Source organism: Felis catus, chromosome D4 (assembly GCF_018350175.1).
Source record: "Felis catus isolate Fca126 chromosome D4, F.catus_Fca126_mat1.0, whole genome shotgun sequence".
Taxonomy (NCBI): Eukaryota; Metazoa; Chordata; class Mammalia; order Carnivora; family Felidae; genus Felis; species Felis catus.
This window is the reverse complement of record NC_058380.1, coordinates 89,950,853-89,978,238: the sequence shown is the minus strand read 5'-3', so window position 1 is coordinate 89,978,238 and position 27,386 is coordinate 89,950,853. Positions and strand designations below refer to the sequence as shown.

Here is a 27,386-nt window from a genome sequence, read left to right as displayed (position 1 = left end):
GAGTCTGATGTGCGTTGAGGGTTGAGCGCCAGGCAGAGCTGCGAAGGTTGGGTGTTCAGTGCGAGCTTCTCTGAAAGCAGGAAAGGCCAAACACCCTGCCCCATTTTAGGAAGAGCGAGGGGTGGGGGGGGGGGGGGAACCGCGAGAGATGCCGAAGCCCCATAACGGAGGGCCTTCTGCAGTGAGGTCAAAAAATGTGAATTTTATCCCGAAACTGGGGGAGTTCAGAGGTCAGTTTTTGCTTTCCCCTTCCGCAGTGTGCTGGGGGAAGAATTGGTGGTGGATGAAATAAGAGCCAGAAGCATTATTTATTTAGGCTTCTGCAATCCAGACAGATGGTGAAAATATATCCTATTAAGGGGATGGCAGCGTCGCTGGGAATAAAGCGTAGATACAATTAAGGAGGGAGACTATGGAATTGAAGATGGATGCTAAGGGAGGACATCTAGGGTCATTGTCTTTGAAAACAAGGGATGGTAATGTCACGAGTAGAGAGCGTATAGGGTGAATCACGGGTTTAAGGGAAGGATTTCCTTCTGTCTTTGTCTTTGAGATGCCAACTCTGTGCAGTTGGATCCTGAATGTATCTGCGAGACTGTAGGCTAGGCTGGAATTGTTGTCGTTTATTGAGTGCCTGAATTACAGCTAAGTGTCGCACTGAGAGAGAGTTTTACATACTTTCTTCCGTTACAGGTAGTGATGGAAAAAGTGGTTTGAATTTGGTCACCCAGAAAGAGAAATGGGATGGAGAGTCCTGAGGCAAGCCTTTGGACACTGATATTTGAAGGGGAACAAAGGAAGAAGTGACCGTGAAGGAGATTGGGTAGAGGAAGTGAAAGGAGAATGGTGTGCTGTCTTAGCTAAAGAATGCATGGTCAGAATTTTTATATGCTTTAGAGGAGGCAGAGAAAAACTCTGTTGGATTTGGTGATACAGAGATGACTAGGGACTCTGGGAAAACATGCAGTGAAACGTAAGGGTAGAAGCCAGATTGCCAGGGAGCTATTAAGCAGACAAATCCAGATTACTTTTGCAAGAAGTTTAGCTCGGTAAGGTAGAGGAAAGTGATTGTCGTTTGAGGTGTCTGGCCAGCTAATACTGAGAAATGATGTCCCCAAGGCAGGTCCTTGGAAAGTCGGTCTGTAGCCCTGGAGAAGCATCCTGTGTTAGTGACGAATCAGTTCTCTTTCGGAGGCTCCGAGGGTGGCTCTTAACGTCTGTTCTGCAGCTTGAGGGTTCCTCGGGCACCACCATCTGTGGCTCAGTCGTAGTTCCAAGCAGTTAAAATCGGATGAAATGAACAAAACTCAGGCCTTCCAGAAGGACTGAGTTGGGCAAAAACTTCAAGGATTTATGGTCATCTACCAACAGATTTTCTCCCAAAAGAAAAACGACTTTATATATATACCCCATTTAGATGCTCGGGCCAATGATAATTTTCGATTTGGGGGTGTAACCACCCATTTATGGCCTTTGCAGAGGAATCTGGAAACACTTTCTGTTGTTGACATGCTCTATAGCACTGTTTTCTGTATTCTAGACTCCGTGGTACCCATCTGTTATATGGCAAGCAAGAAAATTTAGTTCTGCTTTCTGGGGTGTGGAAGGAAATAGGCTAGCTCTGTGAGTGAGTGAAATACAGAAGTCTCTTTAATGTTCTTAGTAGAAAGTTTCTTTCTTTTTTTTTTAACTGCTAATTATTTTAAAGTCACAGCATTTTATTTGCACTTCAGACCCTAATTTTTTTTTCAAAGTTTTCGATTGACTGCAGAAATCCTGCTTGAGGCAAGTGCGGTTTGAGAATTCTCCAGAGTTTCACTTTCTGTTCTTAGATCTGCTTCTCAGTTCACTCCCCACACTGAAATAGATCACTGGAAAAAACAGTTTGTGAAGACTTTTAACTTATAATATTATGATATTGGCCTTTCAGAGTTAACACACTCTGCTTTGAAAAACATAATTTTGTATTCTGCAAAGCTAATGTGTTACTTGGTATTCCCTAGTTCGCAGCCCCCTTGCACAGGGTGGGTATTAGTAATATCTGATGGAATTAGAATTAGTGTTTAGGAAAGAGCAGGATTCTCCAGCTGAGCCAGCATGCTTTTTTTTATTTTTCAAATGAGGATTGTGTAACTCATTTTTTTGCTCTTCAGGAAACTCCTAATCTAGGATGTAGTGAGCTTTTCTTCTAAATGGGTTTCCATTCCTCCTTTTGAGTGTTGTTTTCTGTGTGTTTTCTAAATGTCCATTTCTGTATGTCGTCCTTAGCTTTAATGTTGAAAGCCACCCTGAGTTCTTTTTAGAAGGGTGAAGAAAGCGTACAATTAATAGTTAATCTTAAAAATTCACAAGACAGATGCACGTATTCAATTTTACTTATGCGTTTATGTATAATTACTTAATCATGGAAGTAAGAAGAAAATAAGGGATTTTTTTTGAAAACCAGCTTATTTTAGGATCTGGCATTACGCCAAAAAAGCCTCAGCAGTGAAATAAAATTTCCGTCAAGGTGTCATTGATTTCCCGTTAGCAGACGTTTTGCGCTCTTAAATTTTATGATGATGATGCATTTGAAAACGTCACGCTGCTGGGTTTCTGTACCCAGGTATTCAATGACTTGGGTCATTTATTTTTCTTAATCTTTTATTGTTTCTTCTCCCTCCCTGAGAGGAAACTTTAGACCTTTCTACCCCATGCATTTCCCCTTGATTTTAAACCACCAATACATTGTATATCCCTTTATGTACTTCAGGCATATTTGTGCTTTACACATTAAAAAAAAAAAAAAAAACAGGATTTTTTGGTGTGTCCCACTAACCAGTTTTCATCTCCTTGAGGATGATTTCACCCCTGATGAGAATGCATGAGTTAGGTCCATCCACTTAGGAGATGGGCTTAGTTTTTAGTATACAGTCTGCAGTTGGGGTTGTAACTTTTTCCCCTTGAAGCTTGTATCTTACATCCGTTGGATAGTTCATTTCCATCCGTTTCTTTTTTTTTTTTTTCCACCCTTTATTTATTTTTGGGACAGAGAGAGACAGAGCATGAACGGGGGAGGGGCAGAGAGAGAGGGAGACACAGAATCGGAAACAGGCTCCAGGCTCCGAGCCATCAGCCCAGAGCCCGACGCGGGGCTCGAACTCAGGGACCGCGAGATCGTGACCTGGCTGAAGTCGGACGCTTAACCGACTGCGCCACCCAGGCGCCCCATTTCCATCCGTTTCTGAAGATCAGGCTCATTAGATATTTTCCTGGCCCAGTTCCCAATGACTGATCATTTTCATAGGAAAGAAGACTTGCTTCCTTCCTCCTGGGTGTGGTTTTCTTCCTTTTGTTACAGACTGGCTGACAGCTGTTTAGATCTTTTTGACTTTGGGCCGGTGGGTTTTTCTCCTGGGTTGCGGGTTTTGGGGTAGCTAGCATACTGTCGAGAGCGGAAGTTCCTTCCTCAGTACCTCATGTGGGGGGCTGTCAACTCCTGTGATGTTGACCCTGATCACTTGGTTGAGGGTGTGTTTGCCAGGTGTGTCCGCTGTAGTGTTACGGTATCTCCCTTTCCACACCCTCTCCTTGGGCCTTGTGTCACCAAGTCCGGCCCACACTCAAGATGGGGTGGGGTTAAGGTCCGCCTCTGGGAACCCAGAGCGTCTATATGTATCGTTGCGAGTTCTTCTGCGCGTCGGGTTGGTCCCCCATCTTTTGTTCATTTAGCCAGTCGTTTCTATCTGTACGGATTCATGTGTGTCTAGACTGAGGGTTAGAATCCACAGATTGCAGTGGGTGTTTCGGTTTTTGTTTTTGATCAAATTGTCTCAGCTTTGGCCATCCAGAGCTCTTTCGGGTTGGCCCCTGTGTTCCTGTGACATGCCCGAGCCCTTTTGTGTTTTGAGTGCTTTGAGGTACGTCCAGGCTCACCGCGTGTCCTTGTGGAGCCGTAACACACTGCTTACTGATTGTGAGCTTTGTATTTACTTTCACCTCCATTTAGTGTGCGATGCAAATACAGCGTCTTCTCTTTACCACACCTCGTTGGAGCTGGAGAGCTCTTTGGATTTGGGCTTCCGTCCTGTTTGCTCATCCACAGGGTTTCGTGCTGTTTGTAGTGCTGATGAACCTCTGCCTCGTTAGTACGTCTTCATTTAAACCTCCAACACCTGTGCTTCTTGGGCTTTTCGCTTGTTTCCTGGGACCTTCCTGTTTGCTCTGTTTGAGACTGCTAGGATTTGGACAATTATTCTATCTGACCCTTTCTCGTGAGTTTGGATGGTGGAGTCTCTGGTATTACCACACAGACAGAAGGTGGGAGAGCTCAAAGATTGTACTTAGTAGCAACAGGTGGTTAACATTTTAGCTGTTACAGTTGACAGCGCATTGACGAGCAGTGCAGCGGTTCGTGCACACGTATGTGCAGATTCATGCGTCTGTACTTTCTAACCCAGACAGAGGTCTCTGAGTTTTTGTGACTGGTGTGGATCAATGCTTCCGGATTTTTAGGTCTCCACGGATTTCTCGAAAACATGTCTTCGAGGAATGTGAAAGGTTCCCTTAACTTTTGACTTGGCTCCAGTACATCACGAGAACACTCCAAAAGCTATACTTTGAAAGCACTGGTACGTCTTTGTCTCCGTGGTTCAACATCAGTACCACGTGGTCTTGAGCTTCCTGTGTAGCACATCCGTGTGTTGCATGCTGGTGGGTTTGGATTGCTTTGGTTTGGTTTTTGTACTAGCAAAGTGCTTTTGTTTCCTCGTATTTCTTACGTGCCAAAGATGAAGTTTTTAAGAGGAGGCTCAGATTTGAGTTGACCCAGTTGATAAGCCGGCCGGCGGACCATTCTTGAGGTGGCGGGGGCACATTCTGAGTCGAAGGGGAGGGTCACACGGAAAGGCCCGAAGTATCATTTTTCGGGAGTCTTCAGGTGTCGTCTTTTCTGCGTACAGGGGCAGAATGAGCACATGTTGTTGGTGTACGCCCGGTGGTATTTCCACCGCTGACTTCCTCAAGCGCTATGCGTCCAGGACCCACGCCGGGGAATTTCAGACAGCCGACGAAGACCTCTGCTACTGCCTGGAGTGTGTGGCCGAGTACCACAAAGCACGCGACGACCTGCCCTTCCTGCATGAGGTAACGTGCGCCGGGTGGACGGTACGCTTCAGAGCTCGATAACTAGGGAGACGAGAAACCCGAACTCGGCTGGGTGTGTTCGGGAAACAGGATTGACTGATGAGACGGAATTAAAACCTCAGCCGACTTTCGTGATCCCTCGTTTTCACTCATTGGGATCTAAAACAGTTGGATGAGATGATGTATGGGGTTTTTTTGTTTTCTGTTTCCAGTTTGTTCTTTACGTCCGTATATCTGACAGTGTTACGTCGTTTTTTTTCTTGTTTTTCACGCCCGTGTATTTGACAGTGTCTGAATGGCTTGGGTTATTTTTTTATTGGTGATTTTTTTTTTTCTCTTTTCTTTTTTTCATGGGTACATGGTGCAAACTTCTTTTTTTTTTTTAATTTTTTAAAATGTTTTATTTATTTTTGGGAGAGAGTGAGAGCGGGGAGGGGCAGAGAGAGAGAGGGAGACACAGAATCTGAAGCAGGTTCCAGGCTCTGAGCTGTCGGCACAGAGCCGGATGCGGGGCTTGAGCCCTCGAACCGTGAGATCATGACCTGAACCGAAGTCGGACGCTTAACCGACACCCAGGCGCTCCTTGTTCCCTTTTAAATAGCTGATAAAGCATAGTGCTATATTTATAGTAAAACTTTATGAAAGTGGTTTTTGCACACCTCATGTCATATGTGCCTCATACATCAGAAAAGTGGTCACGTTTAGTGACTTCTTCAAATGAATCTAATGTGGTAGTCTACTTCTTGAAACTTCGGAAGTTTTATACTTAGGGGAAGGCTTTCTAAAAAGATCGTGACATCCAGTATTTTTGGATAATAAGATATAAAGCTTACCTCCCACTTTTCTTTCTCTGTAGGTTTTGTGGGAATTAGAAACCTTACGTCTCATAAATCATTTTGAAAAATCCATGAAGGCAGAAATTGGAGACGATGATGAATTGTACATAGTAGACAACAATGGAGAGGCACAGCTGTTTGACTTCACTGGCCAAGACTTTGAAAATAAGCTTCGAGTTCCTCTTCTTGAAATCCTGAAGTATCCGTATTTGCTTTTACACGAGCGTGTTAGTGAGTATCTTGGGTGTTCTACAGGTTTAATCAGTCTTATTTTAAGAATTGCAGGAACTCCGTTTTATCTGTATTGAACATCCGTTAAACAGATCATTAAGATACTGCATCTTTTTTCCCAACGTTTTGTTGATAGAAGTTTCCATACACGGAGAAAAGCCAGTGATCAGGTGAACACCGCGGACCCGCCACATAGATTCTGCAGTTGCTCACATCTTGCTGTATTTGCTTTATCACACATTTACTCCTCTATCCATTCAGTTAGTTTTCATTCTTGTAATTTGTCCATAGCAGAGTTCCTCAACGTTGACACCATGGATGTTTTGGACTGGATGCTTCTTTGTTGTGGGCGCTGTGCTGTCCATTGTGGGATGTTCAGCAGCCTCCCCGGCCCCTACCACCTAGATGCCAGTAGCCCTCTGCTCTCCCCGCTGCCCCTCTTAGGACAGCCAGACTGTGTCCACTTAGTGCCACATGTCCCTGCAGCGTGGAGAGGGCAGGGCAGGGGAGAGGCAGAATTGTCTCTGGTTGAGAACTACTGGTCTGTACTAATTTTTATTAATTATTATGGCATGGCGTATCATGGCTGCCTGAACTTAGGTCATTTATATTTGTATTTCTTAATGTGAATCTCATAAAAGTGAAGACGTTACATGATCTGTCCAATCTAACAAAATAGCAGTACCTTTTTTTTTTTTTTTTCTTTTCCAAATAACAATACCTTTAAATCGTTTAGTATCTAGTCCGTATTCAAACTTTCCCAGTACTTGCAAAATGTGGTTTTGGCTGCTTTAAGAATCCATTCAGGGACCACCTGTTGCGTTGGCTCATATTTTGTACATATTTTTGAATACAAAGTAGTCTATTTATACATACACAAAGAAACCGTTTTTTTTTTTTTTTTTTTTTTTTTTTTTTTTTTTTGCTATAGCCTTGACTTACTGAGACCATATAGTTGCCCTGTGAAATAATGCACTTCCTGGTGATGTTATTTCACGTCTTTATTCTCTGAATTTTCAGTACACTGAAAAGCACATCTAAAGATTTGGTTAGATAAATCAATTCTTTCTAAATAAACTGTAAGTAAATTGTGTTTAACATGTTAACAGGTCCGTTTTCAAACATTTATTAATGAATACTAAATCCAAGAAAAGTACATAAATGGTGAGTTTTTACAAACTGGACACACCTATGTAGCCAGCGCCCAGATCAGGAAACAAAACGTCAACACCCAAGAGCTTCCTTCCCGCTTTTCCAGTTATCGACACTCTTCCACAAAAGCCATCCACTGTCGCTGACAATATTCTTTGAACTTTGACAAAGTAAAGTTGATTCGTTAGGGGTAGGGTAAAGGTAGGAGTCTGTTCAAGACACTTCTTTTTGTGTTTTTTATTTTTTAGAGAGAGAGAGTGAGCAAGCGAGCGCACAAACAGTGGAAAAGGGGCAGAGGGAGAGGGGGAGGGAGGGAGGGAGGGAGAGAGAGAGAGACTCTCAAGCAGGTTCACGGGGCTTGATCCCAGGACTCTGGGATCATGACTTGAGCCGAAATCAAGAGGCAGACGCTCAGCCGCCTGAGCCACCCAGGCACCCCTATTCACGATGCTTCTGAAAGAGCCGTGTAGACCTTTCCATAAAGCAACAGGAATTAGAACAGTCAAGCAGGGGTGGACTTGTGGAACAATAGACTCCCGAAATAAACCAAGAATATTTGGGGAACTTAGTGTTAGATGATGGGAGCACGTCAAAGCAGTGGAGAAAGTGAATTATTCAGTAAACGAGAGTAGGACACAATAGCCATTTGGGGGAAAGGCTCACTTTGTCACGCCAGCACCAAGTAAGGTCCATGTGGATCGAGATGTAAAATGCTGATGGAACTGGACTTAAAATCATACTTTTGAGAAGATACCCTATGGGTATAATTATGCTAATTATGCCAAGGGTAAGAAAAAAAATATATGTATACTGGTAAAGTCACAGTAGTTCATAGGAGCACACTGTGATGAATCACACAAGATTAGTCTTTCAGGCAAGTAAATACTGTCATTGAACTTAAATTATCAGCATTTTTATGCCTCATTTGAGAAAAAAAAGGAAAAGGACAACTTTTTATTTACTTACAGAACAACCGAAGGAGCCAGATTCAGGGACTCTTGATAAGTTGATAAGGTTTATGTCTCATATTTACTGTCTTGTTTTTTCTATTTAGACGAATTATGTGTTGAAGCACTTTGTCGGATGGAACAAGCTAATTGCTCCTTTCAGGTTTTTGACAAACATCCAGGCATTTATTTGTTTCTGGTCCATCCCAATGAAATGGTGAGTATGAGTGGTAGGCGATGAAAGGATATATTTTATTTTTGCACATAGAGAGAGCCGTAATAGAGGGTTTTGGTGTGTATTTTGTCTAAAATATCGAACCGTTAAAAATGTATAATCACACCCCTCAAAAGGTAAGCGTTTCTCGGGACCAGCAGTGCAGCAGAAACACCGCGTGATAAACGGTGGAAACCTCTAGGTCCGGGTGGCTCTTGGTAGCTGAGCACGCAGTTTCTGCCGGATGACAGTAGCTCCGGGTGTAGTCCAGGAAAGGCCGAGAACCAGAGTCCGGGCCTGTGCACAAAGTAGACTCTCCCCTGCCTGTGAAAGAAAGCTGACGGTACGGCCAGATGCTCTCCGGCACTGGCCTTCTAGAGCCACATAGCAACAGAGGAAGGAGGTCCAGCCGGGCACCCGGGACCCGGGCCAGGCACTCAGATGCTTCACGACTGAGTCTGCGGGGCCCCTCCCTGGTGCGACTGGTGGTTGGCAGCCCGAGCTGCTGATGCTAGACCGGTGCCGGATGAGGGACACGAGAGAAAGAAGAGTTGAGAAGGTAGCGTAAGAACTTAATACAAAGTTGGTTGGATGCTGTGGTAAAGCTTGTTAATAAAAGCACTAAGTTCGAAGAAAGTGAATCTATCAGTAATAACTTGGACGGGGTAGTAACAACGTGATGGGGTTGGCAGGCAAGATGTGAGAGCGTGTGGGCTAGCTTTTCATCTTGTTAAGGGTGGAGCTAGGTAACGAATTACTTTAGAAGGTAAAAAAAAATGCGTTAGAAGAAATAGAGAAACATGGTTCGTACAGATAAACAGGTTTAGGAATATCAGTGTTTAACATAAGTGGGCTGAATTTGTCAGTGAAGACACAGATTCGATTGAATTACAAAAGAAAATCCGTGGTTTTGTTTCCAAGAGAAACACCTAAAACTTAGGGTGCAAAAAGCTTGAAGGAAAAACAATCAATAGGCAAATACTGACCTAATCAAAGCTGGTGGAGCTATTGTTTTTTTTTTAATTAATTAATTTATAAAATTGTACATCCAAGTTAGTTAGCATCTAGTGCAATAAGGATTTCAGGAGTAGATTCCAGTGATTCATCCCTTATGTATAACACCCAGTGATCGTTCCAACAGGTGCCCTCCTTAATGCCCCTTGCCCATCTGGCCTATTCCCCCCACCCACAATCCCTCCAGCAACCCTCTGTTCTCTGTATTTAAGAGTCTCTTATGTTTTGGCCCCCTCCTTGTTTTTATATTCTTTTTGTTTCCCTTACGTTCCTCTGTTTTGTATCTTCACTCGTATGAGTGAAGACATACGATGTTTGTCTTTCTCTGACTAATTTTGCTTAGCGTAATACCCTCTCGTTCCATCTGTGTTGTTGCAGATGGCCACATTTCATTCTTTTTGATTGCCGGGTAATACTCCATTGTATGTATCTTCTTTATCCATTCATCTGTTGACAGACATTTGGGCTCTTTCCATACTTTGGCTATTGTCAATAGCGCTGCTATGAACATGGGGGTGCACGTGCCCCTTCGAGACAGCATCCCTGTATCCCTTGGATAAATATCTAGTGGTACAGTTGCTGGGTTGTTGTAGGGTAGTTCTATTTTTAATTTCTTGAGGACCCTCCATACTGTTTTCCAGAGTGGCTGCCCCAGTGTGCATTCCCACCAGCAGGGCAAAAGAGAGCCTCTTTCTCCGCATCCTTGCCAACATCCTCTTGTTGCCAGAGTTGTTAATGTGAGCCATTCTGACAGGGGTGAGGTGGTATCTCCTTGTGGCTTTGATTTGTATTTCCTTGATGATGAGTGATGTGGAGCATTTTTTCATGTGTCGGTTGGCCATCTGGATGTCTTCTTTGGAGAGGTGGCTATTCATGTCTTTTGCCCGTTTCTTCACTGGCGTATTTGTTTTTTGGGTGTTGAGTTTGATAAGTTCTTTATAGGTTTTGGATGCTAACCCTTTATCTGATATGTCATTTGTAAATATCTTCTCCCATTCCATCGGTTGCCTTTTTAATTTTGCTGAAAGCTGGTGGAGCTATTGTGTTAATATCCAATAAAATAGAGATTTGGACAGGGGGATAAGGTTACTGTATAATAACAAAAAACGCAATTTATCGAGACTGTAGTGTTTTTAAACAAGTAATATGTGGCTAAAATAGTCTGAAAATAAATGATGCAGTTATTGGTAGAACTGTAAGGAGATACGGTGGATTCATTACTGTAGAAGATTTCACTGTACTCCTCTTCCACATTGATGAATCAGTAGACAAGAAAAACAAAAGCCCAACAAGGAATGGAATATGTGTACAAGGCAGTATACAAACAGAACCTAATGGGTATATATGTGAGCTGGGCATCTAACCATTTTTTCAAATACACATTAAACGATAAAAGTGATCACATTCTAATTTGTGATAAATATTACATGTTTCAACACATTGCAAGGACTTAGCGTTGGCATCGTCCCTCTCGTGATCTCTGATCATAACACAATTTAGATAGAGGTTAATGAAAAGATAAATGAGTTTCCATATTTTGAAAGTAGCACATGCTAAAAAAGAAGTCATTAAGACTTAAGCATACCCAGAACCGAATTATAATGAAGATGCCGCATTAAGAAATTGTAGGATGTGGCAAAAGAGTGCTTTCGGGGCAATTTATATTTTTAAGTAATTGTGGAAAAGAAGAAAGCCTCAAAATTAATGAGCTGATTATTCCTCTTAAGAAGCTAGGGAACAATGGAATAAAAAAGAAAGTAGAATGAAGGAGGTAATTTCTGGATGTGAACTCACTTACGCCTTACAGCAGCCCAGTGAGGCAGGTAATGTATAGAGGAGGAAACCGAGTCAGACTTGGCCACAGCCAGCCAGGCTAGTGTGGGGTGACCGAGTGTCATACAGGCAGCCTGGCTCCAGGTCCCCGGGCCTGGTGGTTTTGCTGTTTGCTTTGCTCTCCCTTAATCTGCACTATCTCAGCCTTTGTCCTTTATGACATTTCTGAAGAGTGCGGTCATCCCTGCCTGTCCCCCCCGCCCCCCAACCCCCCAATCAGAATGCTCCTCATTTGGGGGTTTGTCTGATGTTTCCTTGTTGTTAGGTTCAGGTTACGCCTTCCAGCTGGAGGACTGCATAGAAGTGATGTTCTGTCCTCCTCAGTGTCACCCTCAGAGGCGCTCCCGTGTCATTTGCTCTTTGTGGTTATGTTCATTTTGATTAGCCAGTCAAGGTGGTGTCCCATTTCCTCACCGTATAATTTCTGTTTCTTAGCTATCGGGAGACCACAGAAGGGCCCTGCTCCTCAGCAGAATTTTCTCCCAAATTGAGCGTTAACTGATGGCTTTTGCCTGAATCACTTTTTTTTTTTTTTTTAAGATTTGCAAAATCATTTCCCAACCCCAGCACTCTCCACGTTTGCCGGTTAGTCCTGGACATTGGTTCCACTATCATAATCAAGAACTCTTTTCCTTTCTCCCACTTACTTGCCTATTTATTATCAGTATGGACTCATGCATTCCTGTGTATGTTTTCCAAAAGCTTAAAATTGATTACTTATGTTGGCACGGAGCCAGCTCATTCCTGTGTCCTCTAGCTCCGTTTTTCAAACTTCTGGCCATCCACAGTAAAAAAAAAAAAAAAAAAAAAAATGGTTTTCATTGGTTACATACACACATATGCATGTGTCAGCTGAACATTTCCCCAAATCCTACTCCTGCGGGATGCACGCTGGTCTTTTTCTGTTTTATTTTATTTAGCTTTTTAAGGTTGGTTGTGATTGCTAGGTTTAACTCATAGCCCACATGAATTTTTAAAATCACTTCCCTGTGCTGTATTGCCATTTAGAGGTGACTTTTGATTTCTTTTGAGGCTCCACTTTTTTTTTTCCCCCTCAACTTTCTATTATGGAGAATTATAAACATACAAAAGTAGAATGGTGTAATGAACCCCCTTCTGCCCATCACTGAGCTTTCTCAGGTACCAATATGTGATCGATATTGTGTTGCCTTTTGGATTACTTAGAGCAAATCTTAGACATCAGAGCATCTTATCCATAAGATACTTAAATATGTCTCTAAAAGATAAGGGTTTTTTTTTTTTTTAAATGAAACAATATCACCACTGCACCTAAAGTACTAATTCCTTAATGTCATATTTCTAATCAGTGTTTAAATGGATGGAAGTAATTATCTATCTCATAAACGCTTTTTTAGGGTTTGTTCGAATCAGGATCAAATAGGGTCTAAGTATTGCATCATCAGTATCTCGTGTCTTTTAATTTTTTTTTTAATCTTTATTTTTGAGCGAGAGAGAGAGAGAGCAGGGGACAGGCAGAGAGAGAAGGAGATACAGAATCCGAAGCAGGCTCCAGGCTCCGAGCTGTCAGCACAGAGCCTGATGCGGGGCCCGAACTCACCAACCACGAGATCATGAGCTGAGCCCAGGTTGGACGCTTAACCGACTGAGCCACCCAGGCGCCCCAATATCTAGTGTCTTTTAAAATAGAGAATCCTGTTTTCTTAATTAGGTTCTTGCAGTGCATGGACAGTTACTTATTGAATGAAGTAACGAACGTGTTGTGCCTTTAGGTTCGGCGTTGGGCTATCCTGACCGCAAGGAACTTGGGAAAAGTGGACAGAGATGATTATTATGATCTGCAGGAGGTTTTGACTTGTCTTTTTAAAGTCATTGAGTTGGGGCTTCTGGAAGATCCAGACATCTACACTTCTTCTGTCCTCGAGAAGGGTAAACTGATTCTTCTGCCTTCGCACATGTACGATACCACCAACTACAAGAACTATTGGCTAGGTGAGTGTCGTCCCTACACGAGTATGACTAGTAGTTTTCTATCATTTTCAATGAGCATCTTGCTAAGGAAGTGGTTTCTTGGTGATCTAATGAAGGATCTCATGGTTCCCAATTCTCGTGCTGTCATTAAATTGACTTAGCCATTACATCACTTGTTTTGAGACTTTATTCTAGAAACCATCTTTGTAAGAGGTGCGTGTTCGAGAGTGGCAAATCTTGTATTTAAAGCAGTACTAGATATAACAAAACCTTGGCGTAGGGATGGACTTTAGTAGGATTTGATGTAAGAGATTTCCCCATCTGTAAAATATTTCTTGGTGAAAGAGATACTAGCTTTGGTTTTCAGCAGCTTATACACTGACTCAAAGTAGGTCTCCCCTGCTTCACTGATTCTGAGTCCTACAGCCACGTGTCCTGTTTGGCAGTGATGAGTTCTCAGAATACGGTGATCTTAAAATTGGAGGCATCTTGGAGTTGAGGAGAAACGAATTGTGTGGTAATCCTCTTTGAAACTGATTCCTAACCAAGTTTGTACCATTTCCCTTTTTCTGTCCAAGTCGGTCTAAAGTCCTGTTACTGGGAGCGGTGGTGTCTGAGTGTCTCAGACCTGAGTGTTGGAGGAAGCGGGTACTGGTTTGCTTCGTTTTACTGCCTTGTTACTCTTTTGCCAACTAAGCCGGAGAAAGCCTCCGAACGGTGTGATTTACTCAAGTCAGGAAAACTGTAAATGATCTTACAGGTATTTGCATGTTGCTGACCATTCTTGAGGAGCAGGCTATGGACTCCCTGTTGCTGGGCTCAGACAAACAGAATGATTTCATGCAATCAATACTTCACACCATGGAGAGGCAAGCAGATGGTAATAATCTTTATTTGGTAAATGCTTTGGGATGCTGCGATGGGCCCTTTTAAAACATTAGTGTCATTGCAAGAATTTGGGTGTGTGGCATGGAAAAAAGAATGGACGTGTTTATGGTTCAGTCACAGATTCAGAGTTTTAAATTGGAAATGACCTTGAAAGTTCAATTTCAACACTTTACCTTCATAAAAGATGAGACTGAAGGCCAGGGAAGTTAACTTACTTCACGTTGAAATGCCCAGTTAGTGGTGGAATCAAGACTAGCAAATACCTTTCCAACGACGTGGTAGTTAAAATTGTGGGGAAAGGCCTCTCCTGTTCCTCTGTCTTCTTTTTCCTGGTTCTTCTTCATTTCACTTCTGTTCTCTAGGGTTCCACTGTCCAACATGGTGACTGCTAGCCAAATGTGGCTATGTGCATTTAAATTAATTAAAATTAACTGAAGAATGCGGTCTTCCAGTCCCACGAGCTGTACTTTGAGTGCTCAGTAACCACATGTACCTGGTGGTTGATACTGAACAGTGTGGATAAAGATCATTTCCCTCATCACAGAAAGTATTCTTGGGACAGTGCTGTTCAGATAGTTTACAAGCTAGGGTGTAAAACTCGTAGTAATGTTTATTATTAGACCCTAACTTTCTTTTGCTTGTGGTTGTGTCAGGCTGATCAGGGAGGATCTGTAATGAATGTTTCTAATCTTGATGAAGGAATGGATAGAGATCCAGGATGCCAGATATTACAAAAACATAATGAAGATAATTTTTCCCCCACATTCACTTCTCTTTAGGCAACTCCAATGTGGATATAAACTCAGTTGTGCAAGATTGCAGAAGAACTATATAAATGTTATTCTTTTTTTGTTCGCATAGCTTCTCTTGCTGGGTTATTCTCAGAGTTATTACTAACTTGTTTTCCAGCCCTTACTATGTTAATAGGTCATTTCTTTGTGCCTTGCCCATACAATTCTGTCTTCTCTGTTAATCCAGTTCCCCTGACTTTCAAGACGTGAGTCACGTGACCTCTCTAAGAAACCTTTTATAATGGCCTTCACCTAATTGATAACTTTGTTCCTTACTTGAGAGCTTACTGGGCATAAGACACTGTGTCAGCTGCAGGAAGGGATGAAAAAGTGTATGAGAAGGTCTACACAAATGCCTATGATAAAAAAAAAAAAAGTAGAGCTTAAGAGCCTTGAGGAAAATAAAGCAGAAAGTTCTAGAGTGACCAGATAACATCATCAGTAACTGAGTGAGCACTGTGTCAGAACAGGGTGGTAGATCAAATGACCAGGGAACGTTTGATGGAGAGGGCACGTTTGAGCTGGGCTGGAAGGACGGATAGGATTTTGCTAGGGGGTGCCAATAGTGAGGGCATTCCGGGTCTCACTTGGGGAGAAGCCAGCTGTCTGTTTGTGCTGTAGACGGGGTATGATTATGGGGGCGTGAAAAACAAAGCTGGAAAGAGACAGTAGAGTAGGATCTTCCCAGTGCATGACTGAGGACTTTGAATCTCCTTGGGAGACATTAAGGAGCAGTTGAAGGCCTTTGAGTAGGCAGTATTTTGCCACTGCACGTCTGATAGGAGGGAAAGAACTGGAGGTGAGAGCTTCTGAGTGATGGGAATTCCTGCCAATTGGATGAAAAGTAGAGAACAAAGCCACGTTGAGATACGGTTGGATGAAGGGTGTGTATCCGCTTAGCCATTAGCTAAGGGATTCGGTCCTTTATCGCAGCCAAATGGCATACAAAATGCAGTTCGAGCTAACCCAGAATTTCCCATATCACGGGCTTTGTTCAGTAGGAAGGATGTTTCAGGTGTGGCAGACAGGGTGAGAAAGGTGAGTTTGCCTAGACGCTCAGTTTGTTCCCTGTTAAAAAATTTCTTGGAGGCATATAGCATCGTTTGGGAAAAAATGCAGAAGGAACTTTAAAATTTACCAGGTTTTTAAAGCCGGTGTGGTTGGCGCCACTTTGCGTTACATGACTTGGTGCTTTGCTTTCAGTTTTGTGGCTCCCCAGATAAAGCAAGCCTAACCCTCAGCCTGCTTTCATGTCTTTGTCTAATCGTTGCGTGATTCAGCAGTTACTTCGTTGTATTTCAGATGGTAGCGTGGATCCTTTCTGGCCAGCATTACACTGTTTCATGGTGATTCTGGATCGCCTCGGATCAAAGGTCTGGGGTCAACGCATCGATCCTATTGAGGCGTTTCAGACCATTATCAATAACATGAGCTACAATAGAGAGATCCAAAATATACGGAACAGCTCTGTAAGGTTAGTTGAGTTAATGTGTCAGGATTTTAATGTTTGTTTATTTTTGAGAGAGAGAGAGAGAGAGAGAGAGAGAGAGAGAGAATGTGAGTGGGGGAGGGGCAGAGAGAGAGGGAGACACAGAATCCGAAGCAGGCTCCAGGCTCTGAGCTGTCAGCACAGAGCCCGATGTGGGGCTCGAACCCACGATCCGCGAGATCATGACCTGAGCCAAAGTCAGACGCTCAACCGACTGAGCCACCCAGGCGTCTGGTTGTGTCAGGATTTTCACATAGGCTCTGTGAGGAAGTCTGTTGTAACTGACTTAGCAACAGGGTTTTCTCCTTTTTGCTTTTTTTTTTTTTTTTTTTTTTTTAATTTTCTTCATTTCAGTGGTTTCTATTTATTCTTACTACTTTAGGACCAAGTCGGAACCGGAGTCGTATTTGGATGATATGGTGACTTGTAGCCAGATCGTGTACAATTACAACCCTGAAAAGACCAAAAAGGTATGAGGCGTTTCGAGAATTCAGATGGTACTTGCCCTGCCTTTGTAGAGACAACATTGCACCTAATTGGTTGACTCGCTAATTGACATTGCACCTAATTGGTTCAGCTGCTCTGAACCAGCTGCTGCATAAGGGGTTTCTGGTTGAACGGACGTATCATGCCCTGTGAAACTGGACTCTTACTACAGGGTGCACCCTTTGGAAGATTAAGGGCAGCTGGGAAGATTGGAAAGGTTGTGGGATGGGCGGTGGGGGGTGGGGGAGATGAGTGACGGAAAGAAGAACACAGCACGTGCAGGTGTCCTGTCCTCACGAGCCCCTGATGTTGACGTTGAACTGTTTTCCATCTCTTTGGGGTGTGTGCAGATACATGGGAACCAAAGTAGGAAAACCAAGCAGCGTATTTTCTTGTTTAAAACTGTGTGTTAAGCCCACCACGAATGGTGCTTGCTTACCCAAATGTCTGTATTTCTTCCATTTTAGGATTCCGGGTGGAGATCAGCCATTTGCCCAGATTACTGTCCTAACATGTACGAAGAGATGGAAACGTTAGCCAGTGTGCTTCAGTCAGATATTGGTCAAGACATGCGTGTTCACAATAGCACGTTTCTGTGGTTCATCCCCTTTGTTCAGTCCCTCATGGATCTTAAGGATTTGGGTGTGGCTTACATAGTAGAGGTGATTCACCATCTGCACTCTGAAGTCAAAGATGTCCTCAACCAAACAGATGCTGTGTGTGACAAAGTTACTGAGTTTTTCCTTCTGATTTTGGTGTCCGTGATTGAACTGCACAGAAATAAAAAATGTTTGCACTTGCTGTGGGTTAGTTCCCAGCAGTGGGTGGAGGCTGTTGTAAAATGCGCCAAGCTTCCCACCACTGCGTTTGCACGGAGTTCTGAGAAGTCATCTGGAAATTGCTCCAAAGGAGCAGCAGTGATATCGTCTCTGTCACTGCATTCGATGCCGTCGAATTCTGTCCAGCTGGCTTGTGTGCAGCTGATCAGAAGTCTCCTTAAAGAAGGGTATCAGCTTGGGCAGCAGACTCTGTGCAAGCGATTCTGGGACAAGCTCAACTTATTTCTGCGTGGGAATTTATCTCTAGGTTGGCAGTTGACTACTCAGGAAACCCATGAGTTACAAACTTGTTTAAAGCAAATTATTAGAAACATAAAATTCAAAGTACCTCAGTGTAGCACTTTTGTGGATCTGACTCCCGTATGTAAAACCCCTCCTGTGTCTTACAGTAAAGAAGAAAGTGAACAGACAGGGAAGAAATCTAAAAAAGGCCTGCACTGTCTGGAAAACTCCAGCCCAACATTTTCTAAAGGACCAATGAAAGCTGAGGCATTTCAGATGCCAGAGAATAGATTGGTCAAAGCCAGTAACGCTAGCGAAGAGGATAGTGAGCACAGTTACATAAAAGATTTGAAACTAGAAGGCCGTCTCTCAGCAGAGTCATGCATAAAGCAGGGTAGCAAAAGGCTTGTCCCGGAAAGAGCTCAAGATGCAGTCAGAACAAGTAAAGGGAAGCAGAAGTCTGTCAAGGAGAATCCTGCGGATTCCAGAAATGGTCCGGAAAGGGGATGTGACAGAGGGGTGATACCAGCCGCACGTTCGTTGACTGATTCTGGCACCGACTCCCTGGAGAAGGCGTCCACATCAACTGAGGATTTCTCTTTCAAGGATGATGTTCTTGGCAAAACCTCAAAAGGAAAAACTAAGGGACAGAAAGCTGAAATCTGTGCTAAGTTATCACATGTACTAAAGAAGCAACACAGGAAAAGTACTTTGATCGATGATGGCAATTTAGAGGAAAAACTGACTGTGTCTACCATTGACAGTTTCTTTTCAAGGAAAGATTCAGGAGGTCAGAAAGGGGATGGCTTCATAAACCCTCTCTCTTTAGACCCTGATGACGTTCCCGATGATAAAAACGGGGAGCGAAAATCTCAAAACAGTTTATTGCTGAAGAAGAAACAATTCAAGGGCAAAGAGTTAGATATTTTCTCTTCCCATGAAAATAGCTGTCAAATACAGGAATGCCAAGCAGATGGTAAAGATTTGGTCTCGTTTACAGAAATGACCGATACTTGTGTGAAGAAAACCTCTCCCTTCAAAGACCCCGTGACTCTTCTTGAATCGAGAGATAAGGAAGTTGGCAAGAGTACCACCAGTCAGGTGTCTTCTCACTTGAGGGAACAGGTTCCTAGCCTCAGTCCACAGTCCAGCACCTTGACAGATTCCCAGATAGACCGAGACCTCCACAACTTATCTTTGATAGCCCAAGCCAGTGTTATTAAGTTTCCATCAGAGTCAACTCAAAAAAGCTCATCCCAGCTACAAAGAAAAGTAAAAGATAAAAGATGTTTCACAGCTAACCCGAATAATGCTGGAGAAGCCTGCCGGGGCCAGGTGATCATTATTTCAGATTCTGATGATGATGATGGTGATGAAGGGATTCTGGGTTTTGAGAAACACATTAAACGAGATAAAATAGGCATCAAGAAAGAATATCCAGAGGAGCATACTTCAGTAGCTAGTACAAATGTGGAACAGAAGCTAATAAAGGAAGAAGAGGCAAAGTCCCTATTGGAGTTTGAGGAATCGGATTCTCAGTTTTTTGAGTTTGAAAGTCCACATGAGGTGTTTTCAGTTTGGCAAGATCAGGAACCAGACAACAAGAATTCAGTTCAAGAGGATGAAAACAATTCACGTCTGACTCACATAAACGATGTCACGAATGATTGGGGTTACGATACAGATTATGTATCTGAAGAGGTTATTAAGAAAGTAGCAGAGGGCTTTGAAAAACACACAGAACCACAGAGTGGTAGTTCTGTCGGGGAATTTTGTGAAACTGAAGTGAAAAGACGTAAGAGAAAACGATACGGAAAACCTGTAGCTGAAGATCCTCTGAGGCCTTCACCTTCTGAGAGAAATGAGGACCAGTCTGATAATGAGAGAGGTCTGACTGAAAATGATCTTAAAAGTATAGAGCTGAGGTCAAGTTCCAGGTCGAATCTTCAAAGAGGCACTACAGATTCACTAAAGAAGTCTTCTCCAAAGCTTCGTACTTACTCCAAACCCGTTAGGAGAGTCCCGCATTCTAAAACTAAGAAAACACATTCAGATACCAAAAAAGGGCAGAATAAAAGTTCGAGTTACATAAGTTGTAGGACGACTCCTGCTATAGTCCCACCAAAGATACTTCGCCAGTGCCCTGAACCAACTTCAACTGTTGAAAAACTTGGTCTGAAAAAGGCCCCTCGTAGGGCGTTCGATTTATCTCAGCGATCTCTAGGGTATTTAGTTCAGTTACGGGACCATGGCAAAACCGTGGGAGTGGTTGATACCAGAAAAAAGACTAAATTAATTTCTCCTCAGACTCTCTCTGTCAGAAATAATAAGAAACTGTTGACAAGTCAAGATCTTCAGTCGCGAAGGCAGGCGAAACACAAATCAAAGCAGAAGAGGCAAGGCTCTCTGGGTTCTGAAAGCAGAGCTCCTACAAGAGCAGGGCTGCGTTCAGCACAGAATCCTGACACTCTCGTCCCAGAATCCGATAGCTCAGATTGTCGTGCTAAAGGAGGCGCCGAGGTGGGTGCTAACGATACTGGAAAGCCATCAATAAAACGCGCGTCTTCTGAACCAGAACCCGTGAAAACGAAACGTGTTTCTCGGGTGGCTGATGATCCTTGCCTTTCGAACCAGTGTGCTTCTGTTGTGTTAAATGGAAGAAAAGCAACACATGAAGCCGTTGTCTCTACGTCAGCTGACCCTTTAGGTGGAGGCGACCTAACAGAACATCGTTTAGAGTTGACCGCTCTGAAAGAGGGAGAGCCCAGATCCAACAGTGACTCGGAAGATGAGAATATATTTCTAACCCAGCACGATCCCGCTGATATGGATTTATGTTCACAAATGGAAAATGGTAACGAGAAACTCATTGAAATAGTTCATGGAAAAGATACAGCTCTGATGGAAGAAGAATCTTGGAGCAGCACAAAATGTAAGTACAAGGATTGTGTCGAAGCCGCGCAAAACCAGGGTGAATACTGCTCCAAACACTGCGAAGCTAAAGCAGTGGATGAAGATGTGTTTCGTAAACCGGGCTTGCCCCCCTCTGCGTCCAAGAGACCCTCCACTGCCAAGGTCTTTAGCTCAAGTAGTACTTCACGAATTGCTAATCTTTCGAAGTCTTTGGAAAGTACCTCCGCACCGCCACCGGCTCTCAAACAGAAGTCAAACGGGGTGCCAGCTGTTTTGAAAGTCCCACAGCCAGCCTCTGTGTTGTCTCCAAAGCCAGTGGGTGAGGTGAAGAGTTTGTCTGATGTTCTCCGTCCTCAGACTCTGAATAATTCCAACAGGCAAGGTTACAAGCTTACCTTTGGCGAAAGCAGATCTTTTTCGGCTTCCTCTGCGGTAAACGTTCTCTTGTCCTCACAGTCTATCTCAGACACCTTTGTTAAGGAGGTCTTAAAGTGGAAGTACGAAATGTTTGTGAACTTTGATCAGTGTGGGCCCCCCACCAGCCTTTGTCAGTCCATCTCAAGACCGGTGCCTGTCAGATTTCAAGATTGTGGAGATTATTTCAATGTTTTTTTCCCTTTGATGATACTGAATACTTTTGAAACGGTAAGTATGTTTTAATTGTATACCTGCCCAGACTTTGAAGTTGCCGCTTTTTTTTTTTTTTTTAATGTCGGTAGTAATTAGAGTACAGTTAAAATAACTGATCTCATTTTGATTTAGATGTAGCTCTTAGATTGTAATGTTGAACGGCTGTTTGTGCCGGACGCTGTTCTAGATGCTGATGAGACAGAGGAAGCACTTTCTTAATCACTGCCCTTCTGGAGCTTACAGACACCCTTCGGAGTGCTAATGAACCAACTCCAGAGGTAGCACAGGAGTAAGTGTTTTTTGATACAGAGATAAGGGAATCCTTCTCAGAGGAGATAGTCTCCCTTCTGCATTTATTTTTAAATTAACATAGACCATTAATGAAGTTTTCTTGAGTCGGCACAGGGTGTATTACATTGAACAGCATGAAGCAGTAAATTCTGTTTTTCTCTTTAGATATCTGTCTTCCGGTTTCTCGCTCGTCCTGGTAGTTGCTCTGCCCCTTTAGCTGCCTCCCTTACCTCCCTCAACGCAGCCCATTCGGTTCTTCTGCCTTCCTTGCTCCCCCCTGACTGGGATCGCCCGATAAAATACAAGATTCCTGTTAGAGAATCCGCCCTTCAGCTTTGGCAGGTTCTAGCACCAGATCCTGAAACTCAGCGATTCTCTTTACAGCCGTGTCCAGTCTACCACTGAGCCCACCAGAGGCATCCTTCATCCCGTCAGTGTTTCTGACCTCTAGCGTTTCTTTTTGACTTTTGGAAGTTGCATGCTCTGCTTTTCCCATTAAACTCTTAGCAGAGTAATTATGGGGTTTGCGTTTTGTTTTGTTTTGTTTTAATTCCTTGTCTGGCCATTCCCGCTTTCCGGCCACACCTGCCTCTGGTTCTGGTGCTTATTCAGTCTCTTCAGACTGTGGCCTGTGAGTATACCTTATAATTTTTGTTGTAGGGTGGACATGATGTTGCTAGGTGAAGGGAACAGCCAGCAGTAAGTGGGCCCTTGAGTAATGTGGCGGTAAGTTGAGGAGGGGGGATCGTCCCGTAAGCCTGCTTCTGCCTGTGGACTGTGAAGCACACACATGCTTCTCCGTTCCCTGCACGTCCTCAGGTGGGACAGGAGGGCCAGAAGGGGTTGCAGTTCTCTTCCCTTCAGTAGTTCAACTCTGGTAATGAAAGAGTTTCTGCAAGATCGAGCCTTTGCAAGATCAGAACGTTCTAGTATATTTCAAAGTGGTGTCTTTCTTCCTCCCTATGCTGGGAGCATGAGGGATGTTCTCCAGTGCTCACTGCGAGGGCCTGGAAGGCCTCCTGGAGGTAAAACTCCGCAAAGCGCGGGGTGCCCCTTATGGCCGGGTGCCCCAGAGTCCTCGTCACTGAGCCGTCCACACTGAGCCCCTGAGCGGCTTGTCGGTTCCAGTTCAGGGTTTCCTCTCCTGGCGTTAAGGTTTGTGCTCCCGTCATTTGTGATGATGTGAAGGGTTGTCGATTTCTCAGCTTGCTTTTTGTTGATAGGATGAAGTGGTGACTTCCGAGTTCCTCGCATGCCGAACTGGAAACCAGAAGCCACACGTTGATTTTTCATGTTTCTGTCGCTTGGGATTTTAGGTTCCACATTTCACTGTTGCTGGTTTGGGGGAAATTTTGCTGTTTAGCATTGGCTTTCCGGAATGTTTTTGCTTTCTTCATGCGCTTTTTTGTCGTGTATAGGTGGCACAGGAGTGGATCAGCTCTCCAAACAAAGAGAAGTTCTATCAGTTGCATGTACGGAAATTTCCTGCTGATTATAAAAAGTACTGGGAGTTTGTGGGTAAGTTCTTTCTTCTGTAACTTGGAATATATAATAATTGGAGCTTTCTATTTGGGGAAACCTCATTGTCATTTGAAAAATTTGAGACCTAGGTTTCCTAAGCTGAATTCGTAACTTCTTCCAAGCACGATTAAAGGCTTCGTTAACGAGGTTAGTTACTGGACAGTTATGAGTATAAAGTTCACGGTTTTAACCATTCTGTAACTAAGCACAGGCCAAGGTGGAAGCCGGACATGGAAGAGAGGGTGAGTGAAGGGGGCTTGACAACGTTGGGGCGGGGGGGGGGGGGGGTGTTGTAAACAACAGGTGTGTTGTTTATAGTTGCTCAGCATTACAAGCACTCAGAGTAAATCTCTATGCCAGGTCAAAACAGTTGCACGTGTTAAGACTTTTGGTCCGTATTTGCCTTTGCCTAGTGAAAGGAGCATCATTTTGACTCCTGCCGTGAAGTGTGAAGATAGGCATCTGCCTCATGTTGCGAGTTTAAACTTCCTTTCCCCAGTTTTATGTATGAAAAATGTATCTCATTTGAGTTTATAGGGTTTGTCCCAAATCTTTTCTGATCATTTGTGTTCTTCAAGGGGGTGTGGGGATAAGTGTCTTTTCATGCCCCTTGTCCTTCTTTCTGTTAGGGATGTTGTTTTCTTCTTAATCTGCAAGCGTTCTTGTAAATTGCTTTTTTCAGTTTCTTCATTTGTGGTTCAATTTCAGATGCAGTTTTTGAGGCATAGATAATTGCTACATATATTCAAAACTACCATACTTATTTCTTCATGGTTTTGACTTTGGTCTTAGAAAGTGGGTAAATCCTTCCATGTTTTCTTGTAGTGGTTTTATATTTTTAATATTTAAATTGCAAATTTATCCGGCATTTATTTTGGTCACATGATAGAGTCACATAGTATTTACTCAATCTGGCTTCTGTAACACGTCTGTAAAATTCATCAATTTTATGTGTGTCTTCACTGGTTTTTCATCATTATGGTAGTATTTCATTATGTGACTATGTCATGATTTTACTGTGGGGTGTTTGGGTTTTTTGGGTTTTTTTTAATTATGATTTTACTGTTAGACATTTTTTTCAGTAGTTTTAGCCTGTGTGTCGGGTCCCCAAGACCGTCCCCAGGTTCGGTGTTTCGCTAGCATGACCCACAGGAATTAACATACACCCACGCTCGTGGCTGTGACTCTGATGGTGAGAGCGTACAGAGCAGACTCAGCAAAGGGGAGCACGTGGGGTGAAGTGTGGACGACGCCAGGATCAAGCCTCTGAGAGTCCTCTCCCGGTAGAGTCACACAGGGTCTATTTAACTCTCCCAGCAATGAATCGTAACAACACGTGGCATGTGAAATGTTACGTACTAGGGAAGCTGTTTTGTTTTGTTTTTTAGTGAAAAGAAATTTTTAATGTTTATTTTTGAGGGAGAGGGAGAGTGCACAGTGGGGGAGGGGCAGGGAGAGAAGGAGACACAGAATCTGAAGCCGGCTCCCGGCTCTGAACTGCCGGCACAGAGCCTGATGCAGGGCTTGAACTCACCGACCGCGGGATCATGACCTGAGCCAAAGTCAGGCACTTAACGGACGAAGCCACCCAGGCACCCCTCAAACTCTTAAACCGTGAGATCGTGACCTGAGCCAAAGTTAGTTGCTGAACCGACTGAGCCACCCAGGCGCCCCCCCTACTAGGGAAGCTTGTTAGAGACTCAGTGCCCCAAACACCCTCTGCCTAGCCTAAATTCGTGACTTCCAGAAGGAAAGCAGGTGTTTGGCATAAACCGTATTCTTTTTGCAAACAGTTTAGGCGCAGTTTAGGCTGACAGTGTAGGCTGACATTTCGTCAGCAAATGACAGTCCCAGAATCTGGGGTCACAGGTGCCACGGGCCACCCTGGTAAGCAGGCCTAAGGATAGCAGCCTCGGGCATGCCACGTTAACTCTTAGACCGCATCTTATGAGCTGTGTCACTCTGATGTTTCGTCTGTGTTTCTGTGAGGGCATTTTTGTGGAGTCCCATATCCAGAAGTGGGTTGCGGCGTCTCGGTATGTGTGTGTGCAGGTTGCATAGGTAGTACCCAGCCTGTTGTACGGCACTGGCCCCCCCCCCCCCCCAAGAGTGTGGGAGAGTAGGTCTCTGCCAGTACGTTTGTACTGATTGTCGTTTACTTTTAGCCATCGTGCCGCGTTTCGATTGACGGCCTTGTGTGGTTTTATTTTGCCCTCTCCTTGTTACCAGTGAGAGGTTGAGCACCTTTTTATATAGTTAGCAGCTGCTTCAGTCGTCTGTTTTGGGAAGTGCCTATTCAAGGTTCCTGTTAATTTTCTGTTATCTTTTTCTTATTGATTTGTAGGAGTTCATTACGTAATTTGGATCCATGCCATTCTCTCAATTTGGCTTGTGTTTTGACTCCACAGATGTCTTTGAAAGTCGTAGTTTATTCTTCTCGAGAGTTTCTTTTATGTACGTCTGGATGTATGTAATCTTTACATCCACTGTGGGGCTTGAACTCACGACTCCAAGATCAAGAGCCACATGCTCTTCTAAACAAGCCACCCAGGCGCCCCTAGAATTTATTTTTAAAGTAGCAAATGCATCTTTTTTTTTTTTTTTTTAAATTAATGTTCTGTGCCTCATTTAAGAAACCTTTCCCCGCTATAGGGCATAAACATGTTATCTTAACATCTAGAACAGGTGTCACCAAATTGCAGCTTGCAGATCTACGCCATATCCTGTTTTTGTACTGCTCTGGAGTAACTTTTGCATTTTAAAAGTCTTTGAATCGAAGATGGTGAATATGCAACAGACACTTAGGTGTGGCTTGGAAAGAAAAAGTTTGCAACCCCTTTTCTAGATGGCTCATTGTTTTATCAACCTGGAATTTATTTTCATGCATGAATGAGAACATAAGGGCCATATATTGTTTGTTTGTTTTTCCAAATGGAGATGTGGTTATCCCAGTGTTACTTATTTGAAAGGATCACCCTCTTCATGCCCTGCAGCGCCGTATTAGCCATAAATCTAGTGTCCGTTTAACTCATGGGTTTTTTTTCTGGATTCATTTCTTCTTCGTCGGATCATCTTCCTACCCTGTTGCCAATATCACGTTGTCTGATTACTCAGTCCAGCTTTATAATAAATTTTTTTTAACTTTATTTATTTTGAGAGAACCTGTGCAAGCAGAGAGATGGGGAGACAGAGATCCCAGGCAGGCTCTGTGCTGTGAGCGCCGAGCCTGACACGGGGCTCGATATCGGGAACTGTGAAATCGTGACCTGAGCGGAAATCAAGAGTCAGACACTTAACTGACTGAGCCCCCCAGGTGCCCCTGTAATGATCCCATAATACCCAGTGAACAGGTCCTTCTACCTTGTTTTGCCTTAGGAGTGCTTTAGCTGTTCTTGTCCTTTTGTGTTCCCGTATAAATTATTTGGCTTATTTTCAGTAATGTTTTTATAGTTTATGGAGAGATTTTGTAGATTTGTCTTTGCTTTGATTTTTTTGCAGGGAGGGGTCATTTGTAATTAAATTCAGGGAATACCTCTAAAAGATACAGACCTAAAAATTTATAATAAAGTAACATTTTATTGCTTAAAATAGTAACAGTAATTCTTTAATATCGGGTAGCTAGTCAGTGTTCAAATTTCCAGTTTCCTCACGTAACAGTTTTTTTCAGCCAGCTTGAAATCAGATCCAAACTGGGACCACACTTGGACACCAGTTGAAATGTATTAAGTATAATTTTCTCCTTTTTGTTCCACTTTGTAATTTATTTGTTGAAGAAGTTGCGTTGTTGGTCCTTTAGAATTACTGTCTGTTACTGTCTTGTCGATTATGGTGTTGGTTAAGCATGTTTGCCATTTGTATTCCCTGTAAGTCGATAGTTGTATCTACAGGCACAATCAGATTCGAGTTTGATTTATTATTTTTGGCAAAACTGTTTCATAGGTGGTGGCATGTTCCTTTTTCAGGAGGTGCATGAATCTCTGATTTCTTTCCGTAATATTTACAGCTGTTGATGCGT

The 27,386-nt window shown here is 43.3% G+C and overlaps 1 protein-coding gene and 1 non-coding gene across 12 annotated transcripts in view; one reads left to right on the top strand and one right to left on the bottom strand.

The window, feature by feature from the left end:
- SETX (senataxin) overlaps positions 1 to 27,386 on the top strand; it is a 65,006-nt gene that overhangs the window by 2,230 nt on the left and 35,390 nt on the right. For 10 of the 11 annotated variants that reach the window (XM_006939577.4, XM_023242908.2, XM_023242903.2 and 7 more), the window contains 9 exons: positions 4,941 to 5,124; positions 5,981 to 6,191; positions 8,398 to 8,507; positions 13,103 to 13,322; positions 14,062 to 14,181; positions 16,283 to 16,454; positions 16,852 to 16,939; positions 17,423 to 21,574; positions 23,269 to 23,368. In XM_006939577.4, the coding sequence (XP_006939639.1) occupies positions 4,948 to 5,124; positions 5,981 to 6,191; positions 8,398 to 8,507; positions 13,103 to 13,322; positions 14,062 to 14,181; positions 16,283 to 16,454; positions 16,852 to 16,939; positions 17,423 to 21,574; positions 23,269 to 23,368 (5,350 nt within the window). In that variant the 5' untranslated portion in view covers positions 4,941 to 4,947. Of the gene's footprint in view, positions 1 to 4,487; positions 4,611 to 4,940; positions 5,125 to 5,980; positions 6,192 to 8,397; positions 8,508 to 13,102; positions 13,323 to 14,061; positions 14,182 to 16,282; positions 16,455 to 16,851; positions 16,940 to 17,422; positions 21,575 to 23,268; positions 23,369 to 27,386 lie in introns of those variants that run through there. The other variant, XM_003996022.5, reaches the window with a different exon arrangement.
- On the bottom strand, positions 16,614 to 16,698 carry TRNAQ-UUG. The gene has a single exon. It is a non-coding gene; the product is annotated as a tRNA-Gln (tRNA).